This window comes from Scomber scombrus, chromosome 12, assembly GCF_963691925.1.
Source record: "Scomber scombrus chromosome 12, fScoSco1.1, whole genome shotgun sequence".
In the NCBI taxonomy this organism is placed as follows: domain Eukaryota; kingdom Metazoa; phylum Chordata; class Actinopteri; order Scombriformes; family Scombridae; genus Scomber; species Scomber scombrus.
This window is the reverse complement of record NC_084981.1, coordinates 7130932-7147296: the sequence shown is the minus strand read 5'-3', so window position 1 is coordinate 7147296 and position 16365 is coordinate 7130932. Positions and strand designations below refer to the sequence as shown.

Genomic DNA, 16365 nt, shown 5'->3' with positions numbered 1-16365 from the left:
TGCCCAGAAACTTGCTGACCCAGACCTGGCCCATCTCAGTCTAGCCTCTGTTCCATCTGCATCTTCCTCTTCATTCTTCATCGGACCCCCCCCCCCACCCTTCTTTGCTCACTCGCCTCCCACGAAACCCTCATGACTACTTAAGAGTTGTTTATTTCCTTATTTGCTCAGGCAGATTGGATCATTGTCATTTTTGTGTCTTTTTAGATTTATTAGATCCGGTTGCACACCTGTCGTTAACACATCAGGTGAAGCTGGCGTTAAACCGAGCACGAGTCCTCCGTAGAATACATTTCAGTTTTTTACGGGACAGAAAGCTGGTCACGAGGCTGCATATACATACTCTTCTTATCATTTTTCTCATACTTGTGTTGTCTTGTTTTTTTTTTTAAATTTTTTTTTTAATGTCAACCCCTTCAACATTCCCAGCAACAAACATGTATTTGTTTTTTGTTTTTCCCCCTCCTCCATTAGTCGCTACCTATACGCAGATCCCCTGCACTGCAACATGACCTACTTGTTACTCAGGTTACTGAAGGATGATTTAAAAGAGTATACATATGCAGCCCGCCTGGCAGGGCTGGTGTATGGCGTAGCCTCAGGGATGAATGCCATCCTCGTAAGTAAGCTGTTTGAAAGTCTGAAGGGATCGAGGGTGGGGTGGGGGGTGTGAGGGGGCGACAGTGAAGGGTCGAGTGTGCACATGGCTGGTTTTTCATCGCACAGTTGATTATGTGTGTTTCTTTTTTTCTCCAACCAGAAGGATTTATAGGAAGTCTGTGCTTGCTTCTGCATTCCACATCAACTACATTTGTCAGCTAACTGGAAGATGGCTGATTACAGTCCTCTGGGCATGTCATATAAGCATGATTAAGAAATGTACCTTTTATCTCGAGAGAATCTGTTCATTGTATAGCCTCAGTGGAGAAAACATTTTTTCATATTTTCTTCTTTTAAAAAAATTCTTTGTTACAAGTAGGGCCTGACCGATTGGCCAATACCAATATTTGGGAGTAAAATAATTCCAATACAGATATATCATTCGATGATCTTATGTATAAAGTATGTACATAAAACCCAATTTTTTTTGTAACAAAGATATGTAATTAAGGCATGATATTTTAGAGTTTAACTATAAACTTTATTGTATAAAATGACACCAGTGAACTGAAACGGTAAACTTCACAGGGAATTTAATAATTATAAATGACTATAAATAATAAAACGCATACAACAAACGATACATATATAGTTAACTTTAATTAAGAAAAAGGATCAAATATACATTAAATGCTGCCTATATAACTATTGGTGGACTGATATATCTGTCTGGCTTACAAGACAGTGATTAAAATTGGTGTTGAGATGCAGTGATTAGCTAAATTGGATCTTAGTTCACTCCCGTAGGCACTAAAAATAACAAATTCTAGGTTTTTGCAGACTCCTGGTGTTCACTGTTACTGTCCAAAGACGCATGAGTGACTGAAATTATAGGTTCACTCACAAAACTCAGGGTAATGCTTAAGACGGTCAACACACAGCAGAAAGCAGTATGTTCACATCACGGCATGTTAACCTCCTCTGTGATCTTTCTGCTTCCATTGTATTAGTGTCAAAGAGATGGTACGAGCGAGAGATGCGAGGAATACAGCCAAATGATTCAGATTCTCTGAGATATTTATAGTCGTATTTCTGCTGATGCAAACGCAAAAAGCAAGTTGGAAGTAGATGTGTATTCAGAAGATTGATGGATGTAGTTATGAGCAAACTTTGCCCCAACCTTCTTTGTTTCCCCAGTGTGTGACAGCAGTTTGTTAGTGTGTGTGTGTGTGTGTGTGTGTTTGCGTGTGGGAGTCTTTTTCTGGGATTTAAAGCTTTCCCATAAAGTTAACAAACTGCTTGTGAATGAAACTGCAGTGGTGATGCTGCTTTCCTCTTTGCTTTCATCTTTCTAACTTCCTCCTGCACCCTATGTCATGTGACCTAGTGACCTGTATTCATCGTCCTGGTATAGATACTTTTATAGCAAGTACCTTTTTTTACCATTGCAAATTCACCATCCTGTCCCGTCCTCAGGGATGGAGATTCAAAACGCCACGATGGAGGCTGTGCGTAATTGATTTGAGTCAGCAGTATCGGTGCAGTTGGCCGGGCGTTCGTGAAGGTTAATGATGTTAGGAGAGATTACTTTTAACGGGGTGTCACCGTGGGGACTTACCGACAGAGAGAGGCGAGGGAACGGGATGAGTCTGAGAGCAAAACCATGTAGCTGGATGTTTTTTGCTGAATCATGAAGGGCCATAAGGTGTGGATGACACAGCAGGGCGGAGGCTTTAAATAACCTCAACTGCTCATTTGCATAGAAAAACTTAACCATCAACCGCTCAGTTCTGTTCTGTGTCTGTGAGAAAGTACAGTGAACTTTGTGTGCACTGCAGGAGATGATGAACCGATACTTCCTTTTAGATCAGTCATTTAGACCCTGTCTTATAGCACACAAACATGCGCACAGGATGTTAAGGATGAGTCTCTTAAGCTGCTGGGTGATGGGTTTTTTCTTAACAGCCACACATGATAAATAAATGGAATCAAAAGTATCAAGTAATTAAAAGTAAGATCTATAAAAATGCTTCAGGAAGACCACTGATCATGCTCGACTCTCATCTTTCTGTTTGCTAATAATGTGCCACCTCTCCTCTGTCACTGTCTGCTGCAGCTGTCTGTTAAAGGTTACAGTGACAAGCAGTACATCCTGCTGAAGAAGATCATTGAAAAGATGGCCACTTTTGAGGTCAATGAGAAGCGCTTCGACATCATCAAGGAAGCGGTAAGCTCTGAGAAGTCACAATCAGTCAGTTTAAGGACTCTTAGAATATTATGGATTGATCCTGAACCTTTTTATCCTGGTTTATAACACAGAAAAGGAAAGTAACTTTTTTTTATCTAGATCATAAAGCGTTGATGATCAACTGACTTTTTCTTTTCTCTCTCTCTGCAGTACATGAGGTCTTTGAATAACTTCAGAGCCGAGCAGCCTCACCAGCACGCCATGTACTACCTCCGTCTCCTAATGACCGAGGTTGCTTGGACCAAAGATGAGCTCAGAGAGGCTCTGGATGGTGGGACATTGCTCTTTCTTTTAATTTCTCTCTTTCTCTCTCTTTTACTTCTAATACAAAGTCCCAGCCATTGTGCTTTAGACGCTCATTTTCTACTGTGAGCCAAATTTGGAGCTCACTGCAGTACAGAATAAAAGCAGCCTCCACATAAGGAGTTTTTTCTGTTTTAACCTCAGCAGAGGCCAACAAAAAAAAAACATACACTCTATCATTGTTGATTAGTTATAATAAACAACATGATGACAATAAGAAATGTCACTATCTCTCAGTTTCTAGGCTGAAGTTCCAGGCTCGCAGTGGATAGACGGCTATTCTCTCTCACTCCTCCTTCTTCCGTAAATCCTCATTTGAATGCAGAGGCTGTCCTCCAGCAGATGCCTCCCTAGCTGCAGTCTTCCCCTTTCCGCAGTGCCAGTCTGGAACCTGAAGGGCAGATTGTTGTATTTTTAACGGCAAGCTTACACAGGCTATCCTCGGATTCACATGAGACTCAATTAACCTGCCAGGTCAGGGCCTGCAGCCCAGTCACCAGGGCCTCCAATTACAACAGGCTGGTTTCCCTTATCAGTGTCCTTACGCTCCCCGCTGCCCCCCCCCGTCTGGGGTCTGTGAGACACTTTCAGTCTCGTTTCCTAGATTGTGTGTGTGTGCATGTGTTGCTGTGGACAAACAATCATTTAGATAAATGTGTGTGTGTGTGTGTGTGTGTGTGGGGCTTTGCTCCTCCTTGAATCTGGGTCAGACGTTGCTTGAATTCAGATTGGCCAGCCCACATTGAGACAGACTTAATTTTTGTGCATGTGTAAGTGAATGTGTTGGTGTGTGTGTTTAAGCAGACTTGTGTGAATGTCTGTCATGTGACTATCGCTGAACGCCGGAGAAGCCACACACACACACACGCACGCACACACGCACTCCTTGTTTTTCTTCCTTTTTTTCACTGATTGTGTCTTGATATCAGCTCAGGAAATTGCTTGGGATATTGCTCTCTGATTGATTGCTGTTGTCTGTGATCTGTATTCCAGATGTAACTCTCCCACGCCTCAAGGCCTTCATACCTCAGCTATTGTCCCGGTTACATATTGAAACCCTTCTCCATGGCAACATCACCAAGGAGGTTTGTCACTGTTTTTTTTTGTTTTTTTTTACAGCCAGCTTGAGGGAATCTGAATTTTGTTACATCTCTACCTCGATGGATCTGTAGATTCACAACAGTAATACTCTTCACACATTGAGGCCACAAGTTTTTAAATAAAAATATGTGTATGCCTTTTTACTCATGAACTATATAAAATACACCTTATTTTATTCTCAAGTTACATTTCAGCCTTTTTATCTGGGCTTCAAATCGTATCACAGGGGATTATTGTGGAAAACCTCTTATAAGATCCTGCGATCAAGTCACACTTTATACGAGGTCCCAGCTGTCACGGCACCCGGCTTTACGCCCTGTAATGATGACAGCGTCACAGTCTGGCGGAGACAGAATTGGATTCACCAGCGAGAGCAATGATCCATTTCGTCATCGCAGAGCAGCGGCGTAGGCTCGCTTCTGTAACACCAGAGCAAGAAGTGACCCACGTAGTTTGACAGAGACTGTGTGTTGTCACGTTTTGATGAGAACTTTGAGGAGAAAAGAAAAAAAAGATTGCCTTAAAACATGTTTTTTTAAATACCTTTAATGTGTGTCCAGTTTGTGATTTAGTGGCAACAACAGCTAAATACTGTTGCCATGCAGGACTATGAGATATTTCATGTTTCCATATTTAAAGCTTTGCTCCTCAAGCTCAGCTTTTTTTTCTCTTCCCCCTCAGTAACTTTAAATGCTCTGTTAATCTAAATTAGAGAAAAAAAACCATAAACCCTCAGTGGTTGTGACTTATCTACTACACAGACTTCTGCTGCAGGAGGATAATCCATAGAACTCATTATTTTCCAACTATTTTCTGCAGAAGGTGAAGAGTACTGGGGGAAAAAAAGTCTATAGTTGATGTCTGTGGATTATCCTCAGTACACTGAACTTTGTTTCTGGAAACATACATCACTGTAGGAGTTTTGAAATGGATTTTTGTTGTTGCTTTGAGGCACCACAAACACCCTTACATTCACCCACACTTCAAATATCTCATGTCTCTAGCAAATAAAACTAAATATATCAACATGATAAGTTAGTGAAGGAAAAAATATACACTGAATAGGAAGCTTGCTTTACTGTATTTTTTTTTTTAGGTTTAGGTTAAGAGAGGCAGTTGAGAAGTTGGCTGCATTGCCATAGCTAAACAACGTGATGGAAAATGTCAAGATAACATCATTCTGGTCACGTAGAGCCCACCGCTTAATGTAACTTGTTAGGGGCTGTCAGAAGAAATTCTGGTATATGTGCATAAAAAAACACTGAAATATAACAGTAATATGTGTCTGGTTAAGGGAAAGCGTGCATGGCACAAAGGTAAATTGCAAATCCTCTGCACATCTTGCAGTAATATGCAGCTGAATCAGGTTATTCTCAGGTCAGGAACTGCACATTTCAGAGGAGAAAAAAGTGGAGAACACTGATGAGCAGCCTTTAATAGTACAAAGAGACCGATATTTCGACACTGACTCTGATGAAAACATCAGTAGTAGAGTTCTATGCATGCTCCAGTCTGCTCTCATCTGAGTAAACTGCAAATCCTTGCCAAGCTTGATGATACATGATGTTTTTTTCTCAGAGTGGAATTTTCCTAAATCAGATCTTTTGTCAATTAAAAAGTTTCTTTTTTCCTCCCCTGTCTGTCGTCTCCGTCAGTCTGCTCTTGGCATGATGCAAATGGTTGAGGACACGCTCATTGAGCACGCTCACACAAAGCCCCTCCTCCCGAGCCAGCTGATTCGCTACAGAGAGGTGCAGGTTCCAGACGGTAGGTCCTCTCTCACACACACATACACACCTCGTACATGCACCAGTTAAGCACTCGTAATCATCATCCGCCAGTCATGACTGTCTCCACGGCAACCATCCAGAAGGGTACTCACCCAGTGCTCTTGCCCTCGTCATCAGTGACGCCGTCTTGCGTTTGTAAAGACTTGATTAAATGCGGTTTCCCACATTTTCCCCCAGAGGAACAGCATTGTCACTGAGTGGAAATGGACGTCATCGAGCGAAATGCGTACTCTCCTTCCTCTTAGCAGCTCAAAGACGAACGCACACGCACGGAAAGAAAAGCGAAACACCTGTGCTGCCTTTCTGATTACATTTTGAAAGTCGAGAGTTACGGAGAAGAAAACCAGAGTCGTTTGAGGGCCACCTGGAGACATCCTGCGTCCCACCGAGACATTTTCCAGGCTCGGCTCCAGACTGCCAGTCAGATGCAGACGTAAAGGATGTAAACACAAAACTGGCTCGACAAATGAATGATTGTCTGTCCAAGAAACACATTATTACTCTTGCTTCTCAAAGGTGATACAAATGTGTGGCCAGTTACGCATTCCTCTTAAATACACAATGTGATCCAAATGTAATCAGAAAGAAAGTTCATACAATTTAATTAAACACAATTTTAAGTTTTAATACAATGACTAACAGTAGAAAACAACCAATCTAACATGCAACTTAGAAATGTTTATATCAGTCATAGTTCAAAATCAGTTGTGAAAGACACAATATGCTTGCATATCTGTAATATAAATGTTTAAAAACTGAACGATTGAGTATTTAAAGCATTATGTTGTGAGGCTCGCAGCTGTTTAGCAAAAATATCTCTCACACTAACTTGCTGTGACAAAACAAAATACACAGTGGCACACAAGCCTGACATTTCCACCCTTCACATAAATTTGTTGATTAGACCCAGACCCAGCTGCCTCCAAAAAGTTTTTGATTACTTTTCAAGTCAAGTTTGAATCGGTAGACTTAAGAAAACTTGTCATGTTGAAAAACCGAGGACATGACACTCCCGCAATGCACACAGCCAGAGTGCTCCGTCAGCATGTATATAAAGGTAGCTGCATTTTTACCCGGCCTCAACTCCCATCACAGTAAGCTTGATCACAATGGACTCAAATTGGAGCTGAGTGCAAAAAAAGGGAACCGAGTTTCCTGATGCTAGAACGGAGGGCTCCTCCACGTCGCGCTCAAAGGGAACATTTATGGTACAGATGAAAGGCTTCAAGAGTCCAATTTGGAGCCACTCAGCAAAAAAAATGATGTTAGCTTTCAGCAGAATGTCTTCACGTTTCTTGAGAGTGTCACCACCGTTCGAACATTCCTGCTTTATTGTGTCGCATTCATGTGTGCCTCAAGCGAAGCGCTCAAAAGTAACTGCACGTCAACAGCTTCTCTTTTTTTTTTGCAGGCAACACTCGTGCACGTTATTGTATGCAGACTGGTCATTTTTGAAAGACCCGATCATACGTACAGGATCTGTGGGAGTGAATTTTATATAAAGATGTTCAGGAAGGCTGGCAAAATGTATTTCTTAGCTTATCTGAGTTCAAGGATCACCGGGTCAACAGAAAGGCTTCATTTTTTACATGTTAAGTGTGACTAGGTCTAGTCACGTTTGACAGAATCACTTTGAGCTTTTCCATTATTTCTAATCATAATTAAATCTGCTCACACACACTAGAAAAAAATACTAATGTTTATCATGGTCTGTTTTCTGTTACTTGTTCCACAACTGGTTTTATATTTAAAAAGTGGAGCTATTTAATGAGATTTGGAGGAAAAGGGTCAATATTATGGTACAGATTCCTTCATTACTTGCATTTAACACATGTATAAAAATGCTGAACCTGTTCATGATGATCAGCTTTCACTTTTCTTCCCTACAAGTGAAAAACCATATGCTTAAAGATAAAGTAGCTGCCTAGAATGAAAACGCATGTCTGTTTTTTCTCTACCGTCCCTGCTTTCAGTCTTCAATTGAATAAAAAGTGGATTTTTATTTCAGGCCCAGCTTGAGACGCTGCGCCCCCCCAAACATAATTTCCCGTCTAATGTATTTATTATGGAGTTATCATTACGTGAAGATGTGGAACAAATATTCTTTATTTTTCCTCTCAGGTGGCTGGTACGTTTACCAGCAGAGGAACGAGGTGCACAACAACTGCGGCATTGAGATCTACTACCAGACAGACATGCAGACCACCCACGACAACATGCTGCTGGAGCTGTTCTGTCAGATCATCTCTGAGCCCTGCTTCAACACGCTGAGAACCAAAGAGCAGCTGGGTGAGCCCACAAAATACAATCTGCGATTGGTGAATGCAACTCGTCTAGAATATTCCAGAGACGGAAAAAAATCTGCTGAATTTGTGTTAAACTGAGATTTGTTTATGTTTATGATTTATTTAGCCTTTTCTCTTTGGGAGATGTGCGGCTTTAGTCTGCCATCGGTAATTAGATGGTGCTTTAAAAAGACCTGAAATCGTGGAAGTTTGTAAAGTGCTGTCAACCACGATGATGTTTAATAACTTTTGGGCTCAAGTTCACCACATTGCCGTTAGGAGTGCTGTAATAATAGTGCCAGACCTAAAATTAAAATCATGATAAATACAGAGAGTCCCTTCTTCTGAACAAGCTACGGTGCCTTCTCCATTAAGCTCTATTACATGAATCTCTTCTCCTCTGCACACCTCAAGGCTACATCGTGTTCAGCGGCCCCCGGCGGGCTAACGGAGTCCAAGGCCTGCGTTTCATCATCCAGTCGGAGAAGGCGCCCCACTACCTGGAGAGCCGCGTGGAGGCTTTCCTGTGCACTATGGAGAAGGCTGTGGAGGAGATGACCGATGAAGCCTTCCAGAAACACATCCAGGCTTTGGCCATCCGCCGCCTGGACAAGCCTAAGAAGCTGTCTGCTGAGTGTGCCAAGTACTGGGGAGAGATCATCTCTCAGCAGTATAATTTTGACAGAGGTGAGACCCTCTGACAAGTCCTCCTCACCTTACCGCTAACTCTTCATTCTGTTTAGGCCTCAAGCCAAAAACACGTATATATTTGAATATTTTTTTACAAAGCTTGGGAAACTTCGAGGTTTCTCAAAATATTGACAGAACCCCAAAGTGAGGAGGATGGTTTTTCGGAGGGGGGGGGGTTGCACAAATTGGGATCGATTTAAAGCCTGAAATAATCTGCAGCTGTAGCTCACCTCTATGTTACAGTCCTCTCCTGTGTGCCATAATGGATTGTAATGGGCTTGATTCACTGGTAATCTGCCTAAAGCCCTGAGTGATGGCTCACTGAAAGGCTGCCAAGGGAGTGGTGGTGATTACTGATACTAGCAGTGTTAGGCTGCGTTCACACCAAATCTGGCAATGTGGCACCTCGCCACAGGTTAGTGAGGAGGTGTGGGCGTGTTTGTTAACCGCTGTGAAAACCATCAGAGAATAATGTTTTATTTATCTGATTCACGGCTTTGTTCATACTACTGCCGCTCCCTCTCTTCATTCACTCTAAAGCTCACTCAACCACCACTGCTCTCTCTATTTCTCTTATCTTATTTTAAATGAGGTAAGAAGCCAACAGCAAAGTCTAACTTTACTTTCAATATTCTCAATGAGGAGAAATGTCCTTCCCTCGTCCCAGTAACATTTTTGTCCTCCATGTCGGGGTTGTACAGCTACATGGTAAATAAGGTTCTTCTTCCTGTTGGTGTCTTCTGTCTGATCGCCAGCCTTCAGCAAAAGTTGATTCTAGTTTATTCAGCTTCTTTTTGCATGGCCACTGGGACTCCAATGCAGTCCTGACTCTCACAGCCTAATATTCACTGGTGTGTTTTTTTTCCCCCTGCATTGTCAGAATTGGTGTGAATGCAGCCTTATGGGAGGGAAGGCGATATGAGGGTTATGAGGGAAACTAACATGCTCAATGGCAATGATACGAACATTGACAAAAGATTAAGTGTAAAGGAAAGTTAATTTTCAAACCACACTGCCATGAAGTGAAACTACTAAAAAGTGCAAAATAAGCAATAGAAACCATCTGTACAGTTTGGCCAATGATTAACAGTAATTTAAAGTTTCTATGTATAACAGTATATGGGCTATAATCTACTCTAATGTGCAATCCAGTGTCTTTCAGCTGCTTTTCTCAGGTTATAAAACATTACAGTATCAACGTGTCTGAAACTTAACGCCTACATCTTTCTGTTGTGTTGCAGATAACATTGAGGTGTCCTACCTGAAGACTCTGACAAAAGAAAACGTGATGCAATTCTACAGAGTAAGTAGCACAGCGTCAACCCTTCAGTACACAGACAGCTGTCATGGAGACACATCTGTGCATTCTACTGCTCTCTCTTTCTCTCTCTCTCCCCCTCTCTCTCTCTCTCTCTCTCTCTCTTGAATAGACATCATTATCTACTAGTTTGAAGCACCGGTTCATTTAACTTTTATTTCAGAAAAATCTTCCAAAAAACCCAGTTCTGAAACAGAATTCCTATTATGGGACATTGTGGAATCTCTATAAAGACAAGATGATGAAGGTGCTGCTGGTGTTAGCTGGGAGTCAGTTTAGTTTTATGGCTTCCTTTTATTAATGTCAGATATTCTAATAATCAATGAGTAGATGTTGAAACTATAAACGCTGTAATTATTATTTCATAAGGAAATAATGATATCATATTTCAATTAACAAAGAGAATGACTTCCCAAACTAACATCACCCTAACAGCAGCCTTAAATGATGATGATGATGATGACTGTAATTGTGGCTCTTTGTGGCTCTGGTTAATATTGCATCAACAGCAACAGCAGAGGTGTCATTATATTATGAGGCAGCAACATAAATTATGGCAATAATCACACTTTTAATGACATGTTAGTGGTGTGTCAGTCACTGTTCATCACTACTTTGAGCTCTCCGATGATGAATTCTGTAATAGTAAAATTGGCACTGACACAGTCCAATATTAATATCTGAAGCCTCTGTGTTTTGACATTACCCTAAACCTCCAAAAACCCTAAACTGGAAACCAGATACTACTTAAATATTTCACCAATTATCACCTTATGGACAGATGACAGTTAAAATAAACTTATGTTGTCCAGATGTTTTTTCATCGAGCAAGGTAAAGAGAAACCTGGAGCAGATTTTTCCATCTTTGTGTCTAAGTGACTAATGGGATAACAATTTTTTTGAAAGTGGTCCAGTATTGAGCGAGAGTCGGTCCGCAGCTGCTAAACAGGCCGCAATGTAATCCAATGAGGGAATAGCGCTCCCTTCAATGTACGTCCAATAAAAAGTGTTTGTTTTTGCCACTGATGGGCTCAGATAGTAATAAGTGTCTGACAGCGTTATGGAAAAGAACCACACAGAGAAATTAAACCTTGTTATTTACTTTTCACATAATCCGATCTGTTTGTTTACTGTGTCTAAGACTCTCAAAGAGAAATCTCATTCTGAAATCTCATGAGAGTTGTTGTCAGAATCAGTTAAATATTCAGAGTTAAAGAGTGTTGGAGAACAGAAAGTGTAGATTGTTATCTAATAGATTTTCATGTTTTCAAGTCATGGCTGAATATTTAGCTAATATTGATACTGGACCTGTCTCAGTAATAGTTTTTCCCCATTAGTCACTTAGACACAAAATGATGGAAAATCAGCTATAAATACTGAAGTTTCCCTTTTAAGGACTTTTGAGTTGAGATTCAGAGACTGAGAACAGAATCTTGACTGCAGCGTTTATCTACAACTTATTAAAAGGTGGGGAAACTCAATCAGGTGATGAAAACTATGTGATATGATCATAGGCCCCAGAGCAGCTACTAAATAGACCTCATAGTGAGATCATCTCTCAGCATTGTATGTGTCAGGATGCCACTGCACTCCGTAGTTAAGTTACACTAATGCACTGGACTCGCTGAAGTTTAATTTTCATTACTATTTCATATTATTATTATTATTTTTATTATTATTGTTCTTAGCAACAGATTTTGAAGTGTTCATTGAGACCTACTAGATTAAAAGCCTTAGTTCCCCAAATAATAGATGAATAACAAAAGTTTCTGCCAACAAAAAAAATCTATATTTCTTCTTTTTTTTTTGTCGATGTTGCTGGTAAATGAACAGCTGATGGTACTTTTGATCGATTGTGATTGTATACCAGGGTTTTATTGATCAGCTGAACAACATTTAAAAAAAATATCATCAGTCAGACTCCATTCACATGAATATTCATCATACGTAGCACACAGCAGTGACGGGATAATAATTACATTTCTGATAAAAGGACAGTGTTGATATGAGCAAAACCACCTACCTTTAATCTATGTGTGTGTGAGAGAGAGAGAGTCCACACACACATGCTTTCACTGGATTCACTCTGCCCTCCTAGCTTTCATCTCCTCCCTGCCTCCTGCTTCTATTCATAGCCACGGAGGTGACACTGACACAGGACGCACAGAGCATATCAGCCGCCATAATGACAGCCAGCCACCCTGCTTCAAGGGGGATAAAGGGCCCAAAGACACACGGCCGCTTGAAAGAATTGGCATTATCTCAGCCCAGCAGAAACCATTACAGACCCCATGCAGAATAAACCTAATGCATTTCTAATGTCATATCAGCAGCAATCGCACAATCATTTTCATTTCATTTCTTCTTCTTTTTTTCTTTACTCTTTTTTTTTTTTTTTTGGGTGGCTGGAGTTGATGCTGTTTGACCTGCAGATGAGCCAAATCTGAGTCTAATATAATCCTCCGTTCAGAGACGGTGACGAAGCCTGACTGTGCAGCTAAATCTCCACAGGCCTGTCAGAGCTGATCCCACACTCACTGCGAGAAACACACATCCAGCCAGGCCACGACCACAAGCTAACTCACTACAACATATTTAGTTATTTATGTGTTCATTTTTTCATTTAAATAACGTCTCAAACTAAATAAGTCGAAGCCGAATGCTGATTTTTATGGTAATGACGCTGTTTGATGTTGAAAAGAAAACCCAACCAGACTGGAATCTTTCATCCGCTCACCCACACCTGTCCGTCTGTGTCCCCCGCAGGAACGTCTGACAGTCGAGGCCCCGAAGAGACACAAGGTGTCCGTGCACGTCCTGTCCAGAGAGATGGACTCCTGTGAGTATCTGCGGTCACGTGTCGGCCGCAGCAAAGTGTATTTAGACCCAGTTTGAGGCTGAGCTGTACATCACTGTGTTTGTTTGTTTGTGTTTACCAGGTCCCATAGTGGGAGAGTTCCCCGCTCAGAATGATGTCAACCTGGCCCCCGCTCCCTCCCTGCCGCAGGTACAATAATGATTCATGCCTCTCCATTCACGCACTGCTGTTCACTCTGTTCACATTTTATAGTGTTTCTCAAACTTTTAATTTCTTTGAAGTTTCATCAGTTAGTGGCTCCAAAATCCAGCTCCAAATATCAAAGTGTTTGTACATCAGTAAACTCCCAACAGCACGTCCACTGTGGCTGTTTTACTGCATAATAACAGAAGATGGATAGTTGTTTTTTTATTTGTTTTTTTATTTTTGCCAGAAACTGACAGTGTCCATATGTGACAACAGACAACAGAGCGTGAACCACAGAGCTACTTTAACCAGATGTGGCCTCACTGACACTTAACATCTGTGATCCTGGATAACTGCTGTTGGCTGGTTATCAGCTTGGCTCACTTAACTCCGGGGGGGGTTTCTCTTCAGCTACGAGAAGATCCACATTAATAAGTTAACTTAATAATATATAATAATTAATATATAACTTAGTAAATAATAATTATAACTTAATTACTATTCAATCACCTGCTACATGAACACAACCATCACTGGAGATTTACAGCAAGAGCTGATACAAACATTAAAGGCGATTAATATGTGTGGGAGTTTTCATACATGAAGTCGTTTTGAGTGAGTAAAGTAAATACATTTATTTACATCACAGTTATTAAGTCATATGAGCGTTTTTGTGCCAGATACATTCAGAAGCCCAAAGTGACGTCTATATTTAAGGACTTATCAACAACAGAAAAATAACAATATGATCAATAAAACTCTGGTAGTCTATATATCCTGACTACTTGACTGAGGCTGCCTCTCCCTGTACTCTGATAAACTGAAAGTCAGACAGCACAGCAACATTTCTAACCCATCATCAGAGTTAAGCAAATGATTTATTGATCAGTTTCTCTTAAAGGTGACTAAACAGTTTTTAAATTATAAACCAACATCTGGTTTTAAAGTATAAAGATAGGGGAACAGTGCAAATCTGTGCTAACTGACCCGATGAGGTGCAGAGATGGAATAAGAGTGTAAAGTTGTCCTTTCACTAGTTGTTCAGCAGTTAAATGAACAATAATTCACCCAAATGGAAAAAAACCTCACTGAAGCCAAAATGAACATAATGAAGTACGTTCACTTCTCTGTGGCTTTGAACATGATTTGACTTTCCTCATACTGGAATATTGATCGTTTGAATTTTGATGTACCCAGAGTCACTGGTTGTTACCATGGTGATCAGCCTCTATTAAAAAGTGAGCCAGCTTCTAACACTGTAAAACTGTAGTTGAGTTCAAAGATTGCTGATGTGGCTTCATGATGAAGGTCAGGGAGAAATGAATAATAAGGAAAGATGGTCACATGTTCACAGTCTCATTTAAACATGATGGGACGCTCTTCTCAGTTACAGCCTCACTCTCTAAGTGTCACTGAGATAAGGTTGAAGATTGAATGCTAAAACACAGACTTTAAACCTCCATAGGAGCGGACGAATCAGAACAGTGTAAAGATTTCACTCCTGACTTAATGTCTCCTTTTTTTTCCCTCTTTTTTTCCCCCCTGGCAGCCCTCGTTGGTTCAGGACATGACCGAGTTCAAGAGGAGTCTGCCTCTCTTCCCTCTGGTCAAGCCTCACATCAACTTCATGGCAGCCAAACTGTGAGTGAGGCTGGCAGGTCGACACGCAGCAGCAGCAGCAGGAGGAGGAAGAGGAGGAGGAGGAGGGAGAGCCCCACTCAGTTTCCCACCTACCCCTCCTGTCAGGAAGACTTTCATCTGACCGAGCCTGCATGAGTGCGCGCGTGTGTGTGCATGTGTATTTGCGCGAGTACATGTGAATGTGTGTGTGTGTGCACGTGTGGCAGGCTGGAGCCACTAGAAGAGATGCTTGGAAACTTAATGCGTGTATTTGAATCACAAAGTTAGCCGTCGGTCGTCGACATAGCTGTGATAAACGGTACAGGTCACACCTGAACTCACCTCATGTTTAAAGTCTCTAAAAGGAGACGCAACACTTACACGCATCACACCACCGTGTAGGCTGTTGTAGAGGAAATAGAAAACCTTTAAAAAAGAAAGGAAAAAAAAAAAAGACGAGGGTTCAGATCCCTTTAAAACGACTTCAGATTTACTGCAGAAGCTTCACAGTAGGAAGCGTTTTATTTGAATAATTCAGACATGCTGCTTTGAGAATGGATTGCGGGTTAATTCTGATGAACTGGGGAGGGGGAGGGGGGTGCGGGCGGGGGCTCCATGAAGGTCTTCTTTTGTTTTTTTTAATGTTGTCGGACTGGTAGATATTTGCAATGTAACTCTCGGAGGCACCACACACACACACACAAAAAAGACACACTCGCTCACAAAGGAGTGTTTTTATTCAAATTTATGCATTTCTTGAAGAATAATAATCTGCCTTTATAATTCTGGTTTGTAGTCGGCAAAAGGTTTTTTGAAATGTTTTTGCTTGTAAAACTGGTAAAATGTTGGGACCCTTTGAGGAGCTGTTTTTAAAATAATAATTGCTGATCACGAAGAACCACGCCCATGAAGGCTGTTTTTGTTAATTTTATTGCATTTTACAGTGTGTAAGTAAGACATCTCAGGGGTACCTCCATGCTGTTTTTCTTTTACATTCAATTTTTATTAGTGATTGATTCAAAAATAAAAACACTTTTATTGATCTGTCATCTACATTAGTGCTTTGTTCACTTCACTAAATGTGATCAAATCCTTATTGATCTTATCTTTTTTCTTCTTCTTTTTTTTTTTTTTATAAAAGTGATAATTAATCGCTGTTGAGATGAACAATTTTTTCTTCAGGATTGTCTTTCTTCTTACTCTGTGTCTGCATGTGAGACTTTCTGCAGCTTGTGCCTTTCCAGGTGGGGCATGAGTTAAGTTGAGTTAGTATGTGTGTGACTGCACTGAAACTGCTCCTGGTCCTGATTCAGGGCTGAGTCCTGGAGGAACTTAAAACCCCCCTCTCTTTTTCTAAATTGCTGGACTGTGCCCCGGCTCTTACAGCATAGATGTCAAAAAAACCA

At 41.0% G+C, this 16365-nt stretch overlaps 1 protein-coding gene across 2 annotated transcripts in view; it reads left to right on the top strand.

Annotated features, from left to right (window-relative positions):
• ide (insulin-degrading enzyme) overlaps positions 1 to 16001 on the top strand; it is a 29000-nt gene extending 12999 nt beyond the window's left edge. Inside the window, exons 15-25 of one of the 2 annotated variants that reach the window (XM_062430639.1) lie at positions 475 to 619; positions 2717 to 2827; positions 2999 to 3119; positions 4145 to 4236; positions 5908 to 6019; positions 8164 to 8331; positions 8742 to 9014; positions 10259 to 10320; positions 13102 to 13174; positions 13275 to 13342; positions 14889 to 16001. In XM_062430639.1, the coding sequence (XP_062286623.1) occupies positions 475 to 619; positions 2717 to 2827; positions 2999 to 3119; positions 4145 to 4236; positions 5908 to 6019; positions 8164 to 8331; positions 8742 to 9014; positions 10259 to 10320; positions 13102 to 13174; positions 13275 to 13342; positions 14889 to 14984 (1321 nt within the window). In that variant the 3' untranslated portion in view covers positions 14985 to 16001. The remainder of the gene's footprint in view (positions 1 to 474; positions 620 to 2716; positions 2828 to 2998; positions 3120 to 4144; positions 4237 to 5907; positions 6020 to 8163; positions 8332 to 8741; positions 9015 to 10258; positions 10321 to 13101; positions 13175 to 13274; positions 13343 to 14888) is intronic. The other variant, XM_062430638.1, reaches the window with a different exon arrangement.
• Positions 16002 to 16365: the final 364 nt, after the last annotated feature.